The sequence below is a fragment of the Carya illinoinensis genome, chromosome 9, assembly GCF_018687715.1.
Source record: "Carya illinoinensis cultivar Pawnee chromosome 9, C.illinoinensisPawnee_v1, whole genome shotgun sequence".
NCBI lineage: Eukaryota > Viridiplantae > Streptophyta > Magnoliopsida > Fagales > Juglandaceae > Carya > Carya illinoinensis.
In genome coordinates this window covers 12,353,647-12,377,797 of record NC_056760.1, presented here as the reverse complement: position 1 = coordinate 12,377,797, position 24,151 = coordinate 12,353,647, and the positions used below count along the sequence as shown (strand labels likewise).

The 24,151-nt window shown below is 37.3% G+C and overlaps 1 protein-coding gene and 1 long non-coding RNA gene across 2 annotated transcripts; one reads left to right on the top strand and one right to left on the bottom strand.

The window, feature by feature from the left end:
• Positions 1–4,821: 4,821 nt before the first annotated feature.
• Positions 4,822–5,176, bottom strand: LOC122277279. Its single transcript, XR_006228969.1, has 2 exons — positions 5,094–5,176; positions 4,822–4,865 (listed from the first exon to the last, which is right to left on the bottom strand). It is a non-coding gene; the product is annotated as an uncharacterized LOC122277279 (long non-coding RNA).
• A 1,130-nt stretch (positions 5,177–6,306) lies between these two features.
• LOC122277278 (cellulose synthase-like protein E6) lies at positions 6,307–19,715 on the top strand. Its single transcript, XM_043087224.1, has 9 exons — positions 6,307–6,327; positions 10,857–11,171; positions 11,347–11,668; positions 17,314–17,454; positions 17,582–17,713; positions 17,841–18,053; positions 18,196–18,426; positions 18,531–18,878; positions 18,960–19,715. The coding sequence occupies exons 2-9, from the start codon at positions 10,900–10,902 to the stop codon at positions 19,506–19,508; spliced, it is 2,208 nt and encodes a 735-aa protein (XP_042943158.1). The 5' UTR covers positions 6,307–6,327; positions 10,857–10,899; the 3' UTR covers positions 19,509–19,715.
• The last annotated feature ends 4,436 nt before the right edge of the window (positions 19,716–24,151 follow it).

The window sequence follows — 24,151 nt, the reverse complement described above, 5'->3', positions numbered from 1 at the left end:
CCCTCATTATTTCATCCATAAAAAAATAGTAAGGGTCACCACTTTATTTATGAAGGGCAATTACCTATGCTTGATAGATGAAGTGTATCATCTTAGATGAAGTGAATCACTTTAGGGAAAGACAAAAGTTTTTTAGGAAAACCAAAAGTCTAACAGAAAAAATCCAAAAAAGAAAAAAGAAAAAAAAAAAGAAAAAGAAGGAAAGTAGTGTTTTATTAAATATGTCATATTTGTTTAAGATCTCTCTGGTTTTCTGGCCACTTGCTTCAGCCAGGTCCTGTTAAACCCTTCTTTTGTTTTTAGTCCTTCTGGTAATTTTTTGCCTTGATAGTCGATATACCAGAGAGAGAGAGAGACAGAAATGGGAAATAATGATGAGCATCTTCCTCTTTTCACAGCAAAGGCACGTATCCCTTTCAAATTCTATGCACTCTCAATCTTCGTGGGGATATGCTTGATCTTTGTATATAGAGTGAGGTATATACCAGCAAAAGAAGAAGCCAGAAGATGGGCTTGGATGGGAATGCTTCTCTCAGAGCTTTGGTTTTGTTTATTTTGGTTTGTCACCATGATTCTCCGATGGAACCCCATCTATCGCAGAGCTTTCAAAGATCGGCTCTCTCTCAGGTTTCCTACCTAGCTAGTTATTTCTCTTTCACACTATCATGATATCTAACTTTTGTATGCAGATTAAATATATTCATGGTAGCTATTGATTATAAGTACTGTACCTGCTTGTGTGTTTGTGGAGTGCGAGGTTTACTTGCCAATTGTAGTCGCTTATTAATAATATACAGATACGAAAAGGCTTTTCCTGGCATAGACATTTTCGTATGCACCGCAGACCCCATGATAGAACCTCCAGCTTTGGTGATTAACGCAGTTCTATCCGTCATGGCTTACGACTATCCACCTCAAAAGCTTACCGTTTACCTCTCCGACGATGGCGGTTCCGATTTGACATTCTACGCAATGCTCAAGGCCTCTCGTTTCGGAAAGACTTGGCTACCCTTTTCACTACAACAAAAAGGGTCTATTGCCGCGAAATCTTTTGCCAGAAAAACTATCAAAATTTGTAGCAAATGACCATACAATGGCAAAAAAGTCCTGCCTCATGATTGCAGATAATAAATTGCCAATTTATTATTATTTCGGCCATCTAAAAATTTGTAGAAAATAGCTACTTATTATGGCAATGGAAGCCGCCACCATAAGGCATTTTTCTTGTCAGAAATACTACAACTCGCCCACCCAATCTTGATTAGTTAACTCAATTCCCGGAATGCAACCTTGCCACTTATATGCTATTTCATCAATCTAGATTGTGGCTATTGAATACTTACTACACATACATATTGCAGGAAATATATTACATTGGAAACTTATGTTGCCAGAAAAAATAGTTTTCAGCAACTTCGAGGCCTTACAATAACTTAATTGCAATGCAGTTCGACAAACTGAAACTGACTTCAATTAGCTTTAGCTACTACTACACATCTATGTAAAAGGTTATTATTGGCAACTATGTCTTTTGGAAAATACTTTTACTGACAATTGTGAATCGTCCAATCTGCCTTATTGCCGACTAATTAGTTTTCCCACTTTAGGAATTCATTAATGATTCAGCCATGCCAAAAATAACTTTCTCAACCATTATTTTCTTTGCTATAGCTCAATCTCGACAAATTTGTTTTACATCTAATTTCGAATACAATGACATACATTTTATTGGCAGAGATTGAAGGGTCCTGATGATGCATTCTTGTCAAAAAACCTCTATTCCCACAAAACACCCCAACTAACGACTCACAAACAAGACACATCCAAATGAACACATCTGTTTTATATATCACTTAGTTCTCCATTAAACATATTTTCCATCCAAATGCACCCTGTTCTCAAGGTCAATATCCAGCCAACATAAACCACAAATTGCACATTTGTCATATCAACACATATGACTTAATCATCAATTCTAGTCTCATTAATGACATGCTTCCCATAATTGACATCCTGTTCAATCTGACATGCCTAGCCAATATACATAAACAACATATTCACACATGAGTCCCATTTCTATGTCCCAAAACAGAACTATTACAGATCAATATATATAGCATGGTTTCTAGTCTCTTCCCTGGTCAAAAGTATCAGTGGGGATCTTGGGTAAAAAAAAGAAACACCTCATTGTTCACATCATGCCAAGGTTGGCCTCATTGTGTCTTCATCAGTACAGTTCCTTGAAATCTCCTCTTGCTGCCATGCTTCGTACTCCCTGCACATATATTTTGAGTTAAAGTCATGAAAATCCTTTTTTTAGAGTTGAGTTGCTTCCAAAATAGCAAAGCTGATAAATTACCAATATTATGACAATGTTGGAGACTTAATATGTACCCTATCCCATCAGCAATTGACTCTACTCTCAGCCACCAATTGCATGTATTTTTATCCAACCATGCAAATTATTTAGTTAATCTAAAGCAGGGATAGCTTCAATGGATATCCAACTGTCAGAAATACATACCTTTGAGCACATATATTTTGAGTTATCGTAATGGAAATCCAACATTTTTACCTATAAGTTGCTTCCTAAATAGCAAGGCTGATAAATGTCCAATATCATGTCAATCTTTGACACTTACTAACTACCCTATCCCATCATTCAAAAAAAAAAAAAATAGAAGAATCAAAACAAATTGTTGCATCAGAAACACTCCATAAGGTAGGAAGACTTGGTTGAGTTCATCAAAATATTTTTGACGTTAAAGTATGTCTAAAAAAAAAATGCTACTTCACCCTAAACTAGTACCAACTGGAACTTAAAACTTACCAAAAGTTAAGAAACTTTGGTCTTTACATAGGAGTGTGCATGATTTCTTATGCACAACCACATTCAGCTTAATGGATCCAGCATGTGTACTCCTCACTGAAAATTTGAGAAATATTTCAGTCAGAGTTCATTAGGACAAGTCGAAAGGAAGAAATAAAAAAAATTATGCAATGGAGCAAATGGGATCCACTCCCATGAAGTGTTACAAATAGGTTGCTAATTGGTTAGGTTATGCTCCTGGAAAGAAGCGTAAAACGAGGTAGATTTGTCCTATTGACTACTCTATTTGCCTGGTATGTTGAGTGTAACCACTTGAATGTTGGTCCTTCCTACAAGATCTTGGATCTTCATGCCCATGAGCTTTCTCAAGGTTATGGTATATCAACCCATGCATGCACACTGATGAGCTGCTCATACTTGGCTCCTTTCTAATCTTAGATGCGTTAAAGCAAGCTGCATGTATCCAACACCTTATTTTGATCTTAGTGGGGCTTAGTTTTGTCTTTTATTTGTTTTAGATGCCTTGGTGATCAACCAAGTAATGCAAAAATCCAAAAGGCAAAGAGCTTTGTTTGGGAGTGAAAGATAATGTTGGTGGCCTATTGATCTATCTCTGAAAAGCCAAAATACTTTCAACCTGGTTTGAAGCACAAAATTTATATATATATATATATATATATATATATATATATATATATATATATATATATATATATTTTCTTACAGCAAAGATGGGTCGACCCCATAACAGCCATGCATGCACATCTCCAGCCAATAAATAATTATTAAGTACTCAAAACCATAAGAAAAACAGAAGACAAAAACAAAAAGTCATAGAACCTGCATCTGTTTTTTGGCAGAATGTTAATGGGACATTTGGAGTTGGACTACTCAATAGATGGCATACAAAAATACTTTATTATTTGGAAGATATTCTTGGATGATGCCAAAAAAATAAAGCAAGCTAATTGACCAAAAGAATGAAAATTTCTGCTCTTGGCTCTTTGTATAACTCTAGATTCAACAAAAAATAATCCATATCAAGCAGACAAGCAATTCCTACCATTGTTATAATTTATGCATGTTGAATTACATATGCAGCTCCTTCTAGATCTTGGAAAGAAGCAGGGAAACAAAGGAGAAAAGGGCTATAGTTGTTTAAGAAATGAAGATATCTTCATATTTCTGCAATTATGCGTCAACTATTTTTAGCAACCTGAAGCTTCTTATATTTGCTTAAATCTTTGATCTTGGTCTTAATTAAGTATTTTATGTGTCATGTAGTTCATCAAGAACATTTTTGATAATCATCATCAAAAGGAAAGTCAACAATACTCAAGGAAAGCTTAGAAGAAAGTTGTCCAGACCAGGAATTCCTCACTATGTCACCAGTTAAGCCGTGAAAAACCCTACAGCTGCTGCTAAATATGCTAAAATCATAAAACCTAGAGGAACGAAGCTTTCAACCTAACCCCTGCTGCCGCCCCTCTTATGCCACCCTAGGAAGTAAACATCTTATCAAAAAGAAAAATTATTGGAGAAAAATCTCTGGAAGTAACAGCCACTCTAGTAAAGGTTCAACCCAGAGTTTCTTCTTTGCCACCCCTCTGCAGCCTTGTTCTTTCAAGTTTCCTTCACCATTATCCATAGAAATAGGTTTCCCAAAACCCAGGTAAGAAAATTGTAAGAATAAGTCCTTCCAGATTCCCTATTATGTGGCAGGTACACATACTATTTCCCCTGTTTTTGCTGTCCAGGTTTAAAACTACATGATTACCATCCTCTTTGCTTTACCCTATCTTACAACAAATCTAACTGAGCATCCTTAAAAATTTATAGACTCCCTTAACTTGATAGAAGATAATGAAAAAACATAAGAACCTGTGCATCCCTAAGATGGCTAAGAGGGGAATAATAGTTTGAGGTCGTTTTTTTTTCTGATGATAAGCGTTGCTATCTAAAGCATGCTAGGAATTGCATGCTGTATTTTCGCTTGCTTTTTCTTCTTGCTCGAAACTGTTCCTTTATGGTGTGCCTGTAGTCAATACAAGATACCCATGAAGTCAAATGACTTCTCAAAATATCTACTGCTCTAAACGCAAACAAAAAAATATTTACTTCATTACCCAACAGTTGTCCCTACAATGGGAGGTAATTTTCTTGGGCAGGAGTGGAATTGTAAATTCCATCCCAAAGTACTCCTAAAATATATTGGGTTAATCTGAATTGTTGTGTGAACAACCTAGTGAAATCTACAACCAACCTTATAAACAGCCTCTTTACAAAGGACAGCTCGAGGCACTTGAGGACTCAAGTCATCTTCACTGCTCGAAGCATCACTATCATCGTTATCTTGAATCTTCTCATAATCAAGGAGAAATTACAGAGCAGCAATCATGATCCTAAGTAATTCAAATGCAGGTTGTGATTTTCAAATCTTCAAAGATTATAAATTACCCATAATTACCAACAAAAAGACAATACTCATATACCTTGATGAAGAATGAAAACATGCAGTACAAATTGCATCTGCAGTTCTATCATCGAACCAAACTCTTCCTCGGTGAAGCTCACATAGGGTGATATGCGATCTCTTGGATTTTGCTTCATCCTCTTGCTATCAAAAAATTTACAAAATATAAAAATCAATTATCACTCCGATGAAGCTTTGCTCATTGATTAGGCAAAAAAATTACTAATACAAACCTGAAGCAGTGAAAAGAAGATATTTTGAAGCAGACGATTCTTGTTCTTATGCTTCTGATTCATTCGCCTGATGCTATGAACAACATGAGATAACGCCAATTTTCTTAAAGCCCCATCACCCATAGTTTGTAGCTCCATGAACAAAGTTAGGATGTCCCCAATATCAACCATCTAAAGTAAAACAACGAAATATGCCAAATTCAATACCATGAACAAAGCTAGGGTGTCCCCAATATCAACCATCTAAAGTAAAACAACAAAATATGACAGTATAAGTTAACCAGTTACATATACATAAAGCAATTAGGCCATGCTAAGATACGTAATCATAAAATGTGCCTAATATTTCATGAATTAGGCCAAGCAGTCAAATCTTCTTCACCAACAATACCACAACCAGCAACACCCCACATCTCACACAATCCATACAGCAACCCAAACAGCCACACTACCGAGTTTTCTCCGCCCACAACACCCCAAATCAAAGGCTATTACACATCAATGTAACTAAGAAGTCAAAACTCTAATGTTTCCTACACAACCAGAACCAAAGCAACTTTCCAAATGGTACTAATGTACAAGTCACGAAAACAACAGTATAAATACGAAACTAATGCTCGGACTTTCATACCCAAATTTCGTTGCAGTGAATACAGTGAAATCAATAGTGAGAATAAGGGGTGACTTACAACGGTTCCTACATCCGTGATGGTGCACGACGGGGAAGACCGAATTGGGCAACTGGGTTGGCGGCAACACAACTGCAACGAATAGGGATGAGAGAGAGAGAGGTTATGGGCAGCGTTCGACGGTGACACCCTCGTGTGTCTACTCGAGGCGGCTACTGCTCATGGTGGCTCTAGGGTAACTGGCAGTGGTCAGTGCGAGAGACGGGGAGGGGGGAAGACAAGGCAGCGTCACGGGTAGGTTCATTGGGGGTGTTTGCGCAGGAAGGGGAACAGGGTACGGGTTGGGGAAAGAAGAAGAAAAAGGGGGAATAAAAATCGTGTGCTCGAGATGGCTACTGCGCGCTCACCGCAGCTCTATGGTCGCGGGCGGTGGTCGGTGCGAGAGACAGGGAGGGGGGAAGACAAGGTAGGGTCACGGGCAGGGGGCTTGGGGGTCTTTGCGCAGGAAGGGGAAATAGGTTACGGGTTGGGGAAAGAAGAAGATAAAGGGGGAAAAAGAATAAAAGGATGGAGACTATCGGGGGAGATCGGAGAGGGAGAAAAATAACGGGAAGAAGATTTGAACTTTTGTGTGGTTAGTAAATCGCAGTAAATATTTAAATTTAACTCAATTAAAATTAGTGGCAATTGGATGCTGTTGTAAAATTTTAAGAAAGTGTCGAAATTAACTTTTTTGGTCAGAAAATATTTGTGACAACATTTTTTGCTGAAAAAATGGGTTTTAGCCACGATTGCATCTTTTTTTTTTTTTTGGAAACATTAATCTTGTGGATAAAAATAATGATTTATGGCAAGTTATAAGTTGTTGAAAAAAAAATTGGTAGCAATAGGTCGTTTATGTTGTAGTGTTTGCAAGAAATTCAAAATAGAACCAAGATCGCCGGAAGCTTATTTCCGAACAGATGCTGTGCCACCACATGGGGATCCTGCCATGGCCAACGACTGGTCCTCCATCGAGGTGATCTTATCTCGTCTCCTTTATTTTTTTAATCAAGGTGCAATTAATATACTAATAACTTAAAAAACAAAAGAAAAAAAAAACGTGTCAAGATATAAATTCTATAACTCCTTGGATTTTGATCCTCTTTCGAACTACACTTTCACGACCTTCTCGTCAAAATAATTTCCTCTTTCTTGGTATCCTTTATTATTATTATTTTTTTTGGAAAAATAGATTATTGAATTTATTCAATAAACCGAAGTTATAAGTGTGACTTATCAATATAGGAAAAATCAGACTATAAGCCAACCTACACATTTGCTTTGAAACATCCCCGCACACATAGTAGCGGACATTATCTTAACTTCTGAATCTCTCCTAGGCGAGAGAAGATAGCACTCTGTATTAACAGAGAGGAAAGACCCCCTCCATCCTCCTAGGGAGATGGAGTACAGCACGCTGTTACTATGGACACCAAGTCCAATAGCCTAATTCTATGATATTAATAACTAAATAGCAAACTACAATGCAAAATAAAACATAAAACAAAACCCCAAGCACCGGCCTAAACCCCGACAGCACACCTACAGCAAGCATCGGCTGCACGAGCGCAGAACGGCACGAGCACCCAGCTCACGCATGGACAAACAGCCTCTACTATAGAGACCGATCATACGATCACCAGCCATAACATCGCCCACCACTCTCGATCAACACTTACCCCGGATTGTGTCCGATCAATGAGCTCATTACCTCACTCGGGTAAAAACACTAATGGCCCCCACAACGTGGACTTTTCATCAATTTTTTAATTTTCCATCTACTACACTGTACGTACGACTACAACACTACAGCACATGACACACATATGCCCCAACGGCACATCTGCACATTCTCTGAGCAAAACATGTTTTGCCCCACTGTCAATTGTTTTTGCGCAGCTACGTGCAACAAGCTTCAGAGCAACTACGTACAACAAGCTTCTGAGCAGCTCCGTTTTGAGCATCTACGTACAGCAAGCTTCTGAGCAGCACCCTTAACCCACTATGTTTTCACCTCTAGCTAAAAACACTACTACAGCAAGCTAAGCCATCCTGGACGCCGCGGTGGATGGTACTCTTCCCCTCTACCCACTGCCGTTGAGGGCCTTATTTTCAATACTATGAAATAAAAGCAAATACAGTGCTAACAAATACAAATCTAAACGAAAGAACAAGGCCTAGAAATGAACACAGAAAAAGAAAACAGAAAACTAAACAAAGAAACACTGAAAACAGCAAAATGAAAACCAGCTGCATCACCCCCATTCCGACCACCTTCCACGAGGATCTCCACCATGAGTACCGCATGGCTGCACCCCAGAAAGCTCCTTAAAAACTCCCATGCAATCCAGCGTGCCTCCCGAAAACCACCTCTGTTTTCCATGGATAAAACAGAGCCACTGAACCCCCGCGGGAGTAACACCCTAAATCTATATGCATACCGTAGCTGCTGAGCTCATAAAACCATGGCTCTACTTGCAATGAGACCCTCCCCTTTACCACCACGCCCAGCTACGTGAATTTCCGTGATGGTCCCTCTTTGAAATCGAAACGCATTCACAGCCAAACAACGACGTCCAAGCCCTCCACACCATCGTGTAAAGACGTCTTCATCATGTCCGAGTGAAGTAAAAATAGTAGAAGGCTCCAATGTCCCAACGACGTCAAAGCCCTCTACCTTCATCGTATAAAATGCCTTCATCACGTCTGAATGAGAAAAAAGGTAGACGGCTTCAATATCCTTGACCATGTAGTGAGAACTTTCAGGCCACCATGATCACCGCCAACCGACGCTTTTTTATGAACGAAAACTAGCAGAAAAACAAACAAAGGGATTGGAGGGAGGGGGCAGCTATGGCTCCCCCCCCCCCCCCCCCCCACCACCCAAAAGACGGTTTATTCCTTTTTTTCTTTTAAAGAGAATGAGGAGCTTCTTTCACTAACAACTTATCGTCTGCACACCTTCGGCGTTTAAGTTCTTTCCTGGTATCGTTTGATTATACAATTTAAATTAGATGTATTTTTATATCTTATAAAAGTAATTTTATTTTGTAAAATAATTTTATTTTACAATATAACTATAAAATATGTTGTAAAGAGTATCGTGTGATATAGTTACTCTTATAAAATATTTTATAAAAAATGTTTTGTGGTAGCTTGCCTTACTCATATATAGTATGAAAAATTAAATGGCATAAATATTTTTGTATACTCATATGCTTTCACATTAAAGTATATTAAGTTGAGTTGAATTGAGATGAAAACTGAAAATTGAATAAAATATTATTTTTTAATATTATTATTTTGAGATTTTAAAAAAGTAAAAAAGTTTATTTGTTTATTATATTTTGTGTGATAATTTTTAAAAAAATGTAATAATAAAATGAGATTAAGTTACCAATTGGATAATGAAAATTTTCTTTTCATCTCATCATTATAAACTTTTTAAATTTTCACATAAAATATAATAAATAATTCAATTATTTTAAATTTTAAAATAATAAAATTTTAATAATATTTTATTCAACTTTTAATTTTCATCTCAACGTACTATTTAAATCTCACATAAATGAAATGAGATAAAACTTTTTTATATCCATTAGCTCATTTGAATTCAGATAATATTTTATCCCATTTCATTTTATCTCATCATTATAATTTTTTTAAATTTTTACATAAAATATAATAAATAATTTAATTTTTTCTAATCTCTATTTAATTTTTAATTTTTAATTTTTATTTAAAATGATCTCGTTGCACCGCAATCTCATTTTTAATCTCTGACTCTATGTTATTTGGATATTTACGGTTTTCTATGAGATTCGGATGTGATAGTTCCAAATTAATCGAGTACATAATGTATGGCTGGTTCGGTACGTTCCGGTCCATACCTACATTCTTGAGTCTTGTCTCTTTCTTGTTTGTTTTATAATTATTTTCGCTTCATATTATTTTATTTAATTATAATAATTATTTTCCTTTTAAAAAAAAATAGAATAATTATTTAAAATTTATATGAAAGAAAATAAATAATTAAGTTTTTTAAAAATTTAAAATAAAAATTATTTTTAATGCCTAGCAATCTAGTCTAAAATCTGTGACTCTCTGCTATTTGGATATCTACTTTTTTCTACGAGATTCGGATGTGATAGCTCCAATTTGGTGGCCCTCCAAATTAATTAATTGTTTATGTATTTATATATTTTAAATTTTTTTACTTAATGATGAATAAAATTAATTTTAATATGTTGATATATTTTTTTATTTTTTAAAAATATTTAAATATGTTAAAAAATATTAAAAAATAAAAATAAAAACCAAAATTACATAATAATTACAAATTTCTCAAAATTTTAAACAAAATATCAAATGCAATTTAGTTTTTTTAAATCTTAAAATAAAAATAATATTAAAAATTTATATTCTTAAAAATATTTTAACTTTATAAATTGGAGTAATATTCGGCTTTACTTTCCATATGTTTGTACGTACTTTGTCTCTAGTCGAATCGATCTTCATTTTGGCACTCTGCATGGGCCCTCCTAGCCACTTCACATGCTTGTCGTTTCCAACCTTTTCAGCATTTGCTAGCCAGTAGGCCCAGTACTATAAACGTCTGCACTAGCTCCTCATTTTAAGCAGCATACCAGAGAGAGAGAGAGAGAGAGAGAGGAGAGGAAGGAAGTGGAGATCATGGAAAAAAACCATCATCTTCCGCTTTATGCGACAAAGTCAGCAAAGGCACGTATTCCTTTCCACTTATTTGCAGTTTCACTCTTCGTGGGTGTATCCTTCATCTTCGTATATAGAGTGAGCAATATACCATCAGAAGAAGAAGCCGGAAGGTGGGCATGGATAGGATTGTTTCTCTCAGAGCTCTGGTTTTGCTTTTTTTGGCTTATTACAGTAATTGTCCGATGGAATCCTATCTACCGTTGCACTTTCAAAGATCGGCTTTCTCTCAGGTCCCCCTTTTTCTTTCACATATCTGATTCGTTTTCTTATACATGCATGTGCCTCTCTCTCTCTCTCTCTCTCTCTCTCTCTCTCTCTCTCTCTCTCTCTCTCTCTCTCTCTATTATATTTATACGGTGCAAGATTAATTTACATGCTAATTAATTTTGGTCGTAAGAGAAACAGATACGAAGAGGCTTTGCCGGGCATAGACATATTCGTATGCACCGCGGACCCCATGATAGAACCACCAGCTATGGTGATCAACACAGTTTTATCAGTCATGGCTTATGACTATCCACCTCAAAAGCTAAACGTTTATCTTTCCGACGATGGTGGTTCCGATTTGACGTTCTACGCGATGGTGGAAGCCTCAAGTTTCTCAGAGATTTGGCTTCCTTTTTGCAAGAAATTCAAGATAGAACCAAGATCGCCGGAAGCTTATTTCCGAACAGCTGTTGAGCCACTTGAGGATCATGTCATGGCCAAGGAGTGGTCCTCCATCAAGGTAAATCTTGTTCTTCATCAACTCCAAGGATTTCCCTCGCTCTTTCCTAGCAACCACAATGGCAAGTTGTTTGCATTTTGTTGGACCACATATATATAATGGACAAAAAATATTATATATGCCAGCTGCAACCACCAAATCAAGCCTAAAGTCCAGTAACGGATAGGGTTGGTAATGTGTTATACGATCTGTTAATTTAACACAAACACGATATGGTAATAACGGATTAAGATTTAGTCTAAACGGGTTCAGGTTAAAACAGATTGATCCGTTAAGACATGATTGCTTAACTGGTTGATAACGGATCAACTCGTTATAATACGTTATTATCCATTATGACACATTAAAAAAGTTAAAATTATAATTATACCCTGATACTTAAAAGTAAAATTGTTAGAATTTCAATTTGAATATTTTTATTGTTTAAATTGTAATTTTAGACTTGTAATTAACTTTATAATTTTTATAAATTTTGTGATTTTAAAATTTATATAAAATTATACTAAATTTAATCAGTTCAAACTAGTTAATTTTGAGTCTATTCAATCCATTTACATAAACAGTTTAAAATGGATCGTATTGTGTCGTGTTAACTTCTTTCGTAATATTCACTAATGGGTCAAAACTGCGGGTTGATACGAAATGACCCGTTATATTAATCGGTCGTGTTAGGATTTGAGATTTTGACATGATAAGATTAACAGGTCGGATTAGGGTTGAGCTTTATAGTATAATATATATATTTTGATACGACATAAACATGATCCGTGAATACAATTTGACTACCCTAGTAACTAATCATCCTAACCCAGACATAATCCTCATGTAGATTGAACTAAAGGGAATATAACCATTTTTTAACTCTAAAATTAAGAAAATAGGAAAAAAAATCACTCGGTAATACTTTGGTCAACTGGGGGCCGAGTAACACCATTTAATATTTAATTATATGCGAATATATATGGAATAAATGAGATAGGATATTTTGGGAGTGCATACATGATCAGTCGCTATTCGATGAGAAACGGTACAAAAATAATAATTTTTCATATAATTATTTATTGCAAATAGAACGAAGATATTAATTAAATTAAAGCCCCGCATACAAATTATTCATTACTCCACAAAACTATAAACTCTAATTTTCTTCATTAATCATTATTGGTAGAAAATCATGCCATGACATAACTGCGCGCATGCACAAGTAGATTAAAATGTTGATTGTCGCACTCACTCGTGCTCATATACTATATATATTTTTCGTTCAAGATGATGATCATGATGATGCCTGCAATAATTAACTGTCTGCTAATCATTAAACGCAAAGACATTAAAGATACTTTAAGCTAGCCGCCTTTGAATTATTAGGGTAAGTATAATTACATGCATGCATGCTGGGTGTCCATCGCGACCTCTTTTTGCACCTAGTGGGAATCGATCGATCGATTGACGTTGATGCGCGCATGTCTAACCACTTAAATATGTAACTATTTTTGTCTCTTCTGTTAATAGTACTGTTTGTTGATCCAGATCATCATCATCTTCCATGCAATCTTATTTTTTTATATTATTTTTTAACACTTTTAATTATTTTAAAAAAATAATAAAATTAAAAATATTATCAAATAATATTTTTTTAATCACGATTTAAAAATAATTTAAAAAAAAATTGAACTGGATGCTTGAATGGAATCCCCAAACGGAATCCTTAGGCTCCTGGCATTACCCAGGAGTGTGTCGGTCATAAGGAAAGGAAAATATATAAGTAATTAGGATCCGCTCCAAGCTTCCGTTCTAATTATTTTATTTTATTTTTATTTAATGAATAAAAAAATATTATTTAATAATGTTACAAATTCTATTTTTTTTAAATATTAAAAAAATAATGTAAAAAGAAATTAATTAATTTTTTTTAACCTAGCGGGTGACCCGGTCCACCCAATATATAAGGCTATCGACAAAGTTGGTTGATGATTTTTTTTTATTTAATAATTTTTAGTAAATTTATAATTTATTTTTAAAAAATGGGTGATTTGTGGTTCGGCTCTCCTGCTTGCCTTTTTTCTTCCATAAAAAATCTTAAATGTATGAAGTGTCAACATCATCTAATACCTTCTATCTACCCAATCGACTACTTGTAGTTTCCAGGATTTTCTCCGATGGTCGGAGTTTCGGCTCCTCCTCCCTTAGCCCATAATGGCTCTAATGTTATTACCTTTCCCCCTTTTTTCCCCTAGATTTTCTCTTAATTTTTCCTTTGTACTGTCGAATCCAGCTGATCTTCTACTTTTCGACAACGTCCAACCAACACGTGTCAGCTTTTCTGTCTCTCTAGTCACAAATCTTAAGCTTGTTGAAGAAATTTGCTACTCTGCTCGGATCGTTTGCCGCATGCGTGGCCCATGCCATGCGCGTCTCCCACGCACAGCTATGTCCTGGAGCGGCTTTTGAGGCCACGCATGACTCCATCGGCCTCAGATCCTTCAGATCGGCTCGTCTGTTCACCTCCTCAGATGGTGCGTGTCTTGCACGCACAGACATAGCCGATGTTGGCCCATCGCCGACTACTTGACTTAAATTCTGACTGCTACTTTATGTTATCATTTTTTCTAAATCGTAATTTTACAAGAAGGATCGTGGACCTCTTCAAAAAACAATTCGAGATAAGAGCATTGGCAATGACCTAATCTAAAATTTAGCTAGAATATTGTGTTTTAGCCATAATATGAACTTCTAGCTAAATTAGTCCACATTAGATTAGCTATCCCCAAGTCTAAAAAATAATATAATATTATTTATCTCAGTTTAGCATCCATCACAAAAATATTACCGCCAATCACCCAGGATTCTGTTCTTTCATCTTTTCATTGGTTTCGTGAGCTAGCAAACACGGGTATAACAAGATAAACACAACCGTTTACAACAATATCTATATCTATATGTGTGTGTTTATGGGATAAATTGGATAAACAAGACAAACAACACTCCATTTACAACAATAATCCACAACCATTTACCATTTACAACAATAAACAAGACAACACTCCAAGCACTTCCAGATTTTAGATATAACCAAATTTCTCGCCCAAATGCAAGAAAAAATAAAAACAATAACCACAACCGTTTACCATTTCATCTACAAAAAAAAAAAACCAAAAACATTTACCCAAACATATGGTACCTGTATTGGCAGATGAGTGGAGGAAGAACCTTCAGCGTGAATCGGGTATCTTCAAGCCGATGAGGCTGATTCGACCTGGCTGGGCAAAACAGGGCACGAAATAGATGAAAAACATGAACATTTCATTGGCAATCAGAGAAGAGGGAGAGAAGAGGGCTGAGTTTGGTTCGGAATATTTCAACAGAGAAGAGGGAGGGAAGAGAGAGGAAGAGAGACTTACTTTGGACCGCTCGGAGACGACGGCGTCTGCTGGAGGAGGCGACCGCTGGACTTGATTCAACGCGGCGGCTGAAGAAGAAGAGCGAATCCGAGCATTCGGGAGAAAGAAAGATGAGTGATTTTGTTGAGGGGAAACGAGAAACCGAGGGAAAGGGGAGAAAGCGGGTGAAAAAAAAAATTATAAACTAATGCATGGACTGGGTACAGTAGCTCGCCAATGTTGGAGAGCAGCTTACAATTACTGTAGCCTTTATGTCAAATTTTTGAAGTTTGACTAGGCCATTGCAGATGAAAAATAGTTAAAATCCTGGCTATTTTAAACTTGGACAATGCTTTAGCGAGACTGATGCGGATGCTCTAACACGTGATAGTACAACCGCTATCTTCATCGTTTCTAGCGAAGCTTCCGTCTCCTCTAGCAGTGGTTTCCTTGTTCGCATTTTTGCATATACTTTATTTCTATTTTTTTATAAGACAATGTCTTTTTATAGAATATGAGTAGGAATCAAAAAATTGGTCCGAAATAAACCCTTTTATTTTTCTTTTTCCACCATTATTTTGTATTGTTATATATCAGTTTAGAATGTTTGTTAGGAAACTACATCTCCTACTCATATATCATCTTTTCGGTTTTACGAATTTAAGTTACCTAAAAACAAAAAAAAGTGTCAACATAATCTGTCGCTTTATTTTGCTCTGTTTTACTCTTCAATCATGATAATCAAACCTCACTCTTGATGTCATTCTTGACAACTATTTTTCATGCCAATTTTGTACCTGTTCCAATTTAGGTCAGGTAGGACCCGCGGATCAATTATTCAACTCGATTTCTCGTATTATACAGGGTGATGAAAGGATAAATAAGGATGTCCAATAGTAAAAGACTTGCACTGCACAGTCTCATGCCTTTTTCACTCCCTTATAAATGAGCGAAAAAAATTTATTTACAAGTTAATTTATTAACATTTTGAATACACTATGTATTAACTTAGAGGTTTGCGACATTATGATAAGTTAGTTTAAAAAATATTTGTAATTTGGGTTGATATTGTGTTTCGCCATCTGAGCAACTCTATGAGGCCCAACATACACCTGCAATTATGGAGAAATGAAGGCTTCAGAATGGTGAGAAACACCTCCGATACTTAAGTTAGCATGTGATTGTTTGTCTATAAATTATAGGAGCTTGAGTGTAAAAGGTATCTAGAGAGTTTTACCCCTCGCAAAGGGGGGTATATATATACTTTATAGGGATGGACCCTGCTAAGTCGATCATGCGGATATTGTTCCACACTCAGGTCATGTCTCCCTACCAACTTTTTACTGTGTAACTAATCATCCAAATCCGATCATGGTGACCACTAGCAGTCAAAGGCATGTTGTGGCATGCCTTCCTCCATCATTCATTAAATGCGACATGATCTCACAATGTGGTGTGCCCGTCTCCACCTTCCATTAATGCGGTATGGCCTTAGTTATTTATGCTGACCTTTAGGCCTGTCTAGCCACCAGGATTTGGGGACAATGGTGTCCTAGACTTTGCATGCAGGGATTGTCAGCCTGTAGTATGTCAGGCGTTCTGAGTCTCGACCCCTGACTAGCACATGCCGCTTAGTCAACTCCTTTTGGGACTCGGCCGGCCCATCCTATCCTCTCAGGCCACCTTTGCGTTGTCAGGCTGCCCTTAGACCTATCAAGGCTTTGCGGGGTGGGCTTGTTCGGCTCGACCCCTGACTAGCACATGCCGCTTAGTCAACTCCTTTTGGGACTCGGCCGGCCCATCCTATCCTCTCAGGCCACCTTTGCGTTGTCAGGCTGCCCTTAGACCTATCAAGGCTTTGCGGGGTGGGCTTGTTCGGCTTGGCCCAACATTGTGGATTACACCTCTTGCAATTTGGTTTATTTTTTTAATAATTGTAATGGATCTCACGGTAAATAGCATTATATGCATTTACATATAATATACTAAGTAATACAATTTATTATCGGTTAGCAACTTACCCAGATAAAATCTATGATGGTCCAAACAATATTTCTCTAATCGGAGCAGCTAGCTGATCTCCTGATCATCTATACTCCACAGATTATGATAATTTAGCTCTCTGTACAACAGATACGAGATTTTAATGGTATCTAAAATCAGTTGACCTTAGATATATAACTAGCATCTTGTAATTTTTTTTTCATTTATTTTTAATCACAATCGAATTATAGGAAATAAAATAATTTCTGTTTCATGTTATAGAAATCATATGAAGGCATGAAGAAACGGATTGAGACCACCACAAAGCTAGGCCGGATTTCAGAAGGAATACGCAAACAACACAAGGGATTCAGAGAGTGGGATTTGGTTGCAAGCCGACGTGATCATCAAACCATTCTTCAAGTAGTACTTTGATCTACAATGTCACTGTCATATATATATACATGAGAGTGAATTTTTAGTACGTACTTCTCCAAGATTACACAATTCTTTTGCTTGCTTAATTAATAGAGTTGTGGCTAATTCACAGATGCTTATCGATGGGAAAGACCCCAAGGCTGTAGACATTGAAGGACAACCTTTGCCAACCTTGGTATACTTAGCACGTGAAAAGAGACCACAATACCACCACAATTTCAAAGCAGGAGCTGTGAATGCACTGGTACGTACGTACGCCATAGATATATAAATCCACATCAAAAGCTTTTAATTGTATATTTGATGCATCCAGGTCTAATTAATAATCTTTTATGATACATACATATATATATATATATATATATATACAGATAAGGGTGTCATCAAGGATAAGCAATGGCCCCATAATTCTTATTTTGGATTGCGACATGTATTCAAACAATTCGGAGTCAGTGAGGGATGCTGTGTGTTTTTACATGGATGAAGAGAAGGGTCACGAAGTTGGCTTCGTACAGTTTCCACAGTCCATCGAGAACCTTACGAAGAACGACGTCTACGCCAGTTCCTTGAACGTAGAAATGGGGGTAAGCGAAAAAAAAAAAAAAAAAAAAACACTTGAAGTACTGATTTTGAATTATCGAATTAATTAAACATGCATGCATGCTCCTGATTTTAGAATACTTAAAAACGGAATGTGTGTGGGGTACTGCGCGCGTGTTAATACAGGTGGAGCTTCCAGGATTTGACGGGAATGGAGGACCATGCTTTATTGGTACTGGGTGCTTTCACAGAAGAAACACTCTTTGTGGACAGAAGTATAGTGATCAGGAATGTAAGGCAAATTGGAAGGGATGCGATGACATAAAAATAGAAGAGAGCGCGAGTGTCCTAGAAGATACTTCCAAAGTCCTTGCAAGTTGTACTTATGAAGAGAAGTACACCCAATGGGGAAACGAGGTCTGATCTCTCTCTCTTCTCTCCCCCCTCCCCCTAAAATGCTCAAATTGAACATCATATATATATATACACACACACATATACATGCATGCGTTGATTTTCAGGTGGGTTTGAAGTATGGCTGCCCAGTGGAAGATGTCCTTTCGGGACTCGCTATACATTGTCGAGGTTGGAGATCCATATACTTCAATCCAGAAAGGAAAGGCTTCCTCGGACTTCCTCCCACAACATTACTGCAATCACTTGTACAGCACCAAAGAAGGAGTGAAGGTGATTTTCAGATCTTTGCCTCAAGGTACTGCCCCTTTGTGTATGGGTACAAAAAGATTCCCCTCAAACTTCAACTTTCTTATTGCATCTATTTGCTATGGGCTCCAAACTGCTTTGCCACGCTGTACTATGTTGCAGTGCCTTCCCTGTGCCTGCTTAGAGGCATCTCCTTGTTTCCTAAGGTACGAAAATTTCCTTATTATTTTGAATCAAACCTGTCCATGCATGGTTGTTCTAAGATTAGAATCATCTTGCACTAACAGATTTCGAGCGCATGGGTGCTGCCATTTGCATTCGTCATCATTTTCCACCGGGCATACAGCCTTGGAGAATTTATTTGGCTTGGGGGGACAGTTCAAGGTTGGTGGAATGAGCAAAGGATGTGGCTCTTCAGAAGAATTAGTTCCTTCATCTTTGGCTTTCTTGACTACATTCTAAAACTAGTGGGATTTTCAAAGTCTGCCTTTGTCGTCACGCAAAAGGTGGCCGACGATGATGTATCGGAGAGATACGAGCAAGAGCTTATGGAGTTTGGTGCTTCTTCTCCAATGTTTACCATTATAGCTACACTTGCGTTGCTAAACGCATTTTGTCTAGTTGTAGGAATGAAAAGGGTGATTATGATGGACGTAGAAACTTTGGTTTCAGAGCCATTTACGTTGCAGATTCTTCTTTGTGCTCTCCTGGTTCTAATCAACTTGCCTGTTTACCAAGGTCTCTACCTAAGGAAAGACAAGGGCAGGATGCCAACGTCCGTAACTCAACGGTCATTTATGTTTGCACTATTGGCTTGTGCTTTAGCCATGTATTAATTAAGTGCTGCCAATAGCTAGCTGGGTGCCCAGAAAAAATTATGCTTCATGCATACAGTACGTAAACAAATACTGGAAGGAACAATTTCTACTTACAGATCATACAAGGCCGGGCATATTTATATATACTTTCGATGGGAATTCTGATATTCTGTAATATTCATAATGATGTTTATTATATTCAATGCAAGATCATTATTTTAATTTTGTATGAGCGTACGTAATTAGTTTGACTGAGAACCATGCATATATATTATTTGGAAGAATATATATAGCTAATAGCTATTACATGGTTGGTCGTGTTGAAGTTTTTGTACGTACGTAGATAGAGTTCTCGATTGTGTTTATTCTAGTCTACCATATATACAACAAAAGATGATTGATCATCTACGTACTTCCAGCCATCTTATTTCGAGTACGTAACACATGCATCACCGTAAGATTCCAAAATTAGCAAAAATTAATTACAAAAAATTACTATTTATGAGGAGAATAAGTTCATTACAAAAATTAATTATTTTAACAAATAAATTATTGATAACAAATAAATAATTTTCTTTACTTTTATTTGAAATACATGTGCCTCTTCATCAAGTATTTTAATTTGTTTTAATATTTAAGAAAGTGATGATTAATAAATTTAGAGATTTTTTAAATATTTTTTTTTTTTACAAAAAAAAAGAATACAATTACACTATAGGCATATTTGGAGTGCACATGTAAGATCAACCTAACGTTCTCCATTTTTTTATAGTCAGTACTCGATCGACACACTCTTCTGTTTGTGCAGACAAGTTAAAATTCTGATCATTATCGTTAAGATCACAATGATCAATACTACTGTTCTCGGCCGTGACCCTTATGCCTTTTGATCTACTCGCAGTGGAAATCCACAAGTCCCGCCATCTTTTGCACTCAATTAAGAAGAGAGCCACACGTTCGTACGGTTTTTTTCCCTTTTTTTAATTTTTTTTATTTTTTTATAAGCAAGCAAATTTCATTATAAAAGATGATACATGTTAGGGGATAGGATTCCCCAACAAATACCCCAATATAACAACCACAATACAAAAATACTAGAAAAAAAAAGGGGAAAAAAAGCAAGTTTTGAGATCAATTTTTTAGTCTCTACCCAAACCCTACTAAAAGGATATCATCTTAAAAGACGTTCAGAATTTAAGCCACCGCTGGAGATAGTATAAGCAGGTGCACTACAGTCCATTGTTTTGAGATGTTTTTTGGAGAGATCCTTAATATCTTTAATAAGATCACTTATTAAGGAAAGTGATAATGCGAATAGACCGAGATCGGAAGAGCAGATCTGCATTGGAGGAACAGTCAACTCATGCCTCTAGAGTGTGCGTAAGGGCCACACACATGAGGTTTGGAGGTGGGGTCAGGCCGATCTAAAGGATTGGAGGGTGGGGAATCTACCAGTACAGTGTGTGTGGGGTCAAGTCAATCTGAAGGATCAGAGGGTGGGGAATCTGCTAGTGCAGTGCGTGTAGCCAGCGAAGCTGTTGGAGGGCGGTAGTGAGTGAAGACAACGCGCAAAAACAAGCCGTTCGTGAGGGCCATGAGCTGATATTTTGGGCTCGGTTCTGCATTGTCCCAACAGATCTGTGGCAAGGGAACATCATGATGGGGCGCGTGTCAACTTTCTATGGCCGGAGTAAAGCATATTTGAGAAAATTTGAACCAATGAACAAAAACAACTATATAAGCATATTCACATATAGGTAGTTGAAAGAAAAAGGAAAAGGAGATGGAGAGGAAGGTAGAGCCGAGACTCACACCTTCCTCTCCGATGAAACCGAACAGAATGATGACTTCCTTTCTAGAGAGAACTTAGATCTTCTCTGTCTAGAAAAAGGAAAAACGCACCCTCCATACGTACGATCTTCTAAATACATCATGTGGAAGGCTTGCAATACTCGGTTGTGTGGTGGATGTTGGTTATTTACTGGTTGATCTCCCACCATACAAGTTATCAGCAAGATGTGCTTTTCTATCTAGTAAGAGATAATCTTCATCAATTGTGTGATGGATGTGGAGCCAATCACCGTGTCTCCATGGGCTTACCTCATCCCTTACCTCAGTCTACGAGGTTGGTGAAAAAATTAGGGGAGCCAAGCACTGTGTTTCCATGGGCTTGCCTCATCCCTTGCTTCAGTCTATGAAGGTCGGCAAGACAATCGGGGGAGCCAAGCACCGTGTCTCCATGGGCTCGCCTCAGTCTATGAGATTAGTCGAGAAGACCATGGGAGCCAAGCACCGTGTCTCCATGGACTTGCCTTATCTCCTCCTTCAGCCTACAAGGTTGACCGAGAAGAACCAAGGGATAGCATCTCCACCAACAAATGCCGGGTGTACACACCTATGCTATAACCACTAGCTCACGCAGGTTTTGACTTGAACAACCGTCTAAGGTGGGTCCAGGGGGTCAACGGGCTTCTTATTCACCTTGAGTAGAGTTAGGGGCGAAAACCAACCTCATCGGCGTAGTTTTTGAGTAAAACTGACTCCGACTGACGAGATGAAATATGCCAGAGCAACTGACCGTAACTGATCGATGGGAAGGAGGACCATTCGTATCGACTCTGGCAGTTCTCTGGAGGTTCACAATCGGTTTTCAGTTCCTCTAGCGGCATTGGTTCTCTGAGAGAGAGAGAGAGAGAGAGAGAGAGAGAGAGAGAGAGAGAGAGAGAGAGAGAGAGAGAGAGAGAGAGAGAGAGAGGATGAAAAATGGATGTGAATTGCAAGGAAGAAGAAAGGAATGAAGAAGAAGATGTAATAATCAAACAACGCCGTTTGGTCTTAAATCCAACGGCATCTTTCTATTTTTTTTTTTTTTTCATTTCTCATAGATGAAACGACGCTATTCCACTTAAACTTAAGTGAAACAACGTCGTTTTAGATAGTTATAACTTTTTTTTTAAAGAGCATATGTGGTCTGCCAATTCAGTGGTTTGAGCCGGCCTCAAACAATGACTGAACCGATGTCTGTCAGTTTTGTTAAAGTTCTATTGCCCGCCGATCGGTTCCCTGGCTGTTCCAACAGGTTCTAGTCTCCGGCGGTTGGTCTGTGTCGGTCATGACCTGTTTTTTGGTTTCTTGTACACCTTTAAGTAGAGTACCACCTACGAACTCCAGCATTAATAGCAAACTGGAAATGTTAACAGTGATTCATGATGAAAAAGGAGAATCTCACCAAGACCATCTACAACAGACTACTATATGCTTTTCGACAACGACAGTTGGGTCCAATCTTTCGGCTGCCCAACTTAGCCCCATTTTCAGTACAAGTTAATGGCAGGAAATGTTAGGGACCGCTCGGCCACCCAGTCCCAAGTGCTCAAGTAGGCAGGCAAGTCACTTGATTGCCCAACCACCCACCCACTTGTGCATATTACTTGGTCGAGTATACCTCCTACTACACAGAGCTCCGCACTCGCATCTTACACGATTGAGTAAACCTCCCGCCGTGTTTGAGCTCCACGCTCGCATCATATGCCGTCAAGTACATCTCTCGCTTAACTTCGCTCCCAAAAATCTTTACCACTTAACACGAGAGAAACAAATAACTTGGAACTCACTCCAGAGATTTATTTCTCTACTGGCTTCGATGTATTATTTCGACTACACATTTTATATTTAAAGATTCTCAAAAATTTTTTTAAACAAATGGCCCTTAAGAATCACGAGCTACTGGAGGGGATAAAATATATATGGTCTAAAAAGACTACTAAGCCCAGCCCAGCCCAAGGGTAGATCCCCTTACTAGAAGACAAAAGAAGGGAAGACAAGGAGGCAAGTAAAATGGAAGAGTTAGATTAAGAGAAAAAAAATAAATAAAGAAGCATAAAGTAAAGGAGATACCAGACATATAAGAGAAGGCGACAATTTTCATTATTCCTTAGGGGAACACAAAAAGATAGGGATTATAAAAGGAAATAGCCAGACTATTTGAAGGGAGACTTCGACCACATCTTCATCTTCTTCAACCTCATGACAAGAGTTCCAGTGACAAGAATTTTTCCAATAAATATATTTTAGATCTCTACTATAAAGTGAGAAGAGAGAGATTATAAGAGACTGTAAACAAACATATTATAGTGGACTCTCCCTCCCTAAAAACTTCATGGACAAAGGTAAAATACCGAATCACATAAATCTATATGTCTATCTCTTTTTTACATTCTTAGTATTTATTTTTCATTCATTCCTATAGACGTACACATAGTTGCATCGGACCACGTCGGGGTTTCAGACTACATTGACCGAAGCTCAAATCGTCATAGACGGTCGGGAATGACTTTTTTTTTTTCTCACTTTCAAAATGTTGTGTAATTTTTTACATTAACAATATTCTAAAAGAAAAGTTGAAAATAAAAAAAGTTAAAAATTGCATTGATTTTATTTTATTTTTTGAAGTAAAATTGCATTGAAATTTGATCATCGTGCGAGAGGACAAATCAATATCATAGCAAAGAAGCTCCCACTTCGTACGTAATTACCAGCTGGCCTGCAATATGCAAAACACTTCCATGGACCATGATATTCTAAAAAAAACTTCCATGATAATCTTTTGTTTTTTTCGCTGAATCACTTCCATGATGATGACAGCAGCTTACTGGAAAGTT

Coding starts and splice junctions, on each gene's coding strand:
- LOC122277278 (XM_043087224.1), top strand. CDS start 10,900: ATGGAAAAAAACCATCATCTTCCGCTTTATGCGACAAAGTCAGCAAAG. Junction 17,714..17,840: donor CAGGAGCTGTGAATGCACTG/GTACGTACGTAC, acceptor ATATATATACAG/ATAAGGGTGTCATCAAGGAT. Junction 18,427..18,530: donor ACACCCAATGGGGAAACGAG/GTCTGATCTCTC, acceptor GTTGATTTTCAG/GTGGGTTTGAAGTATGGCTG.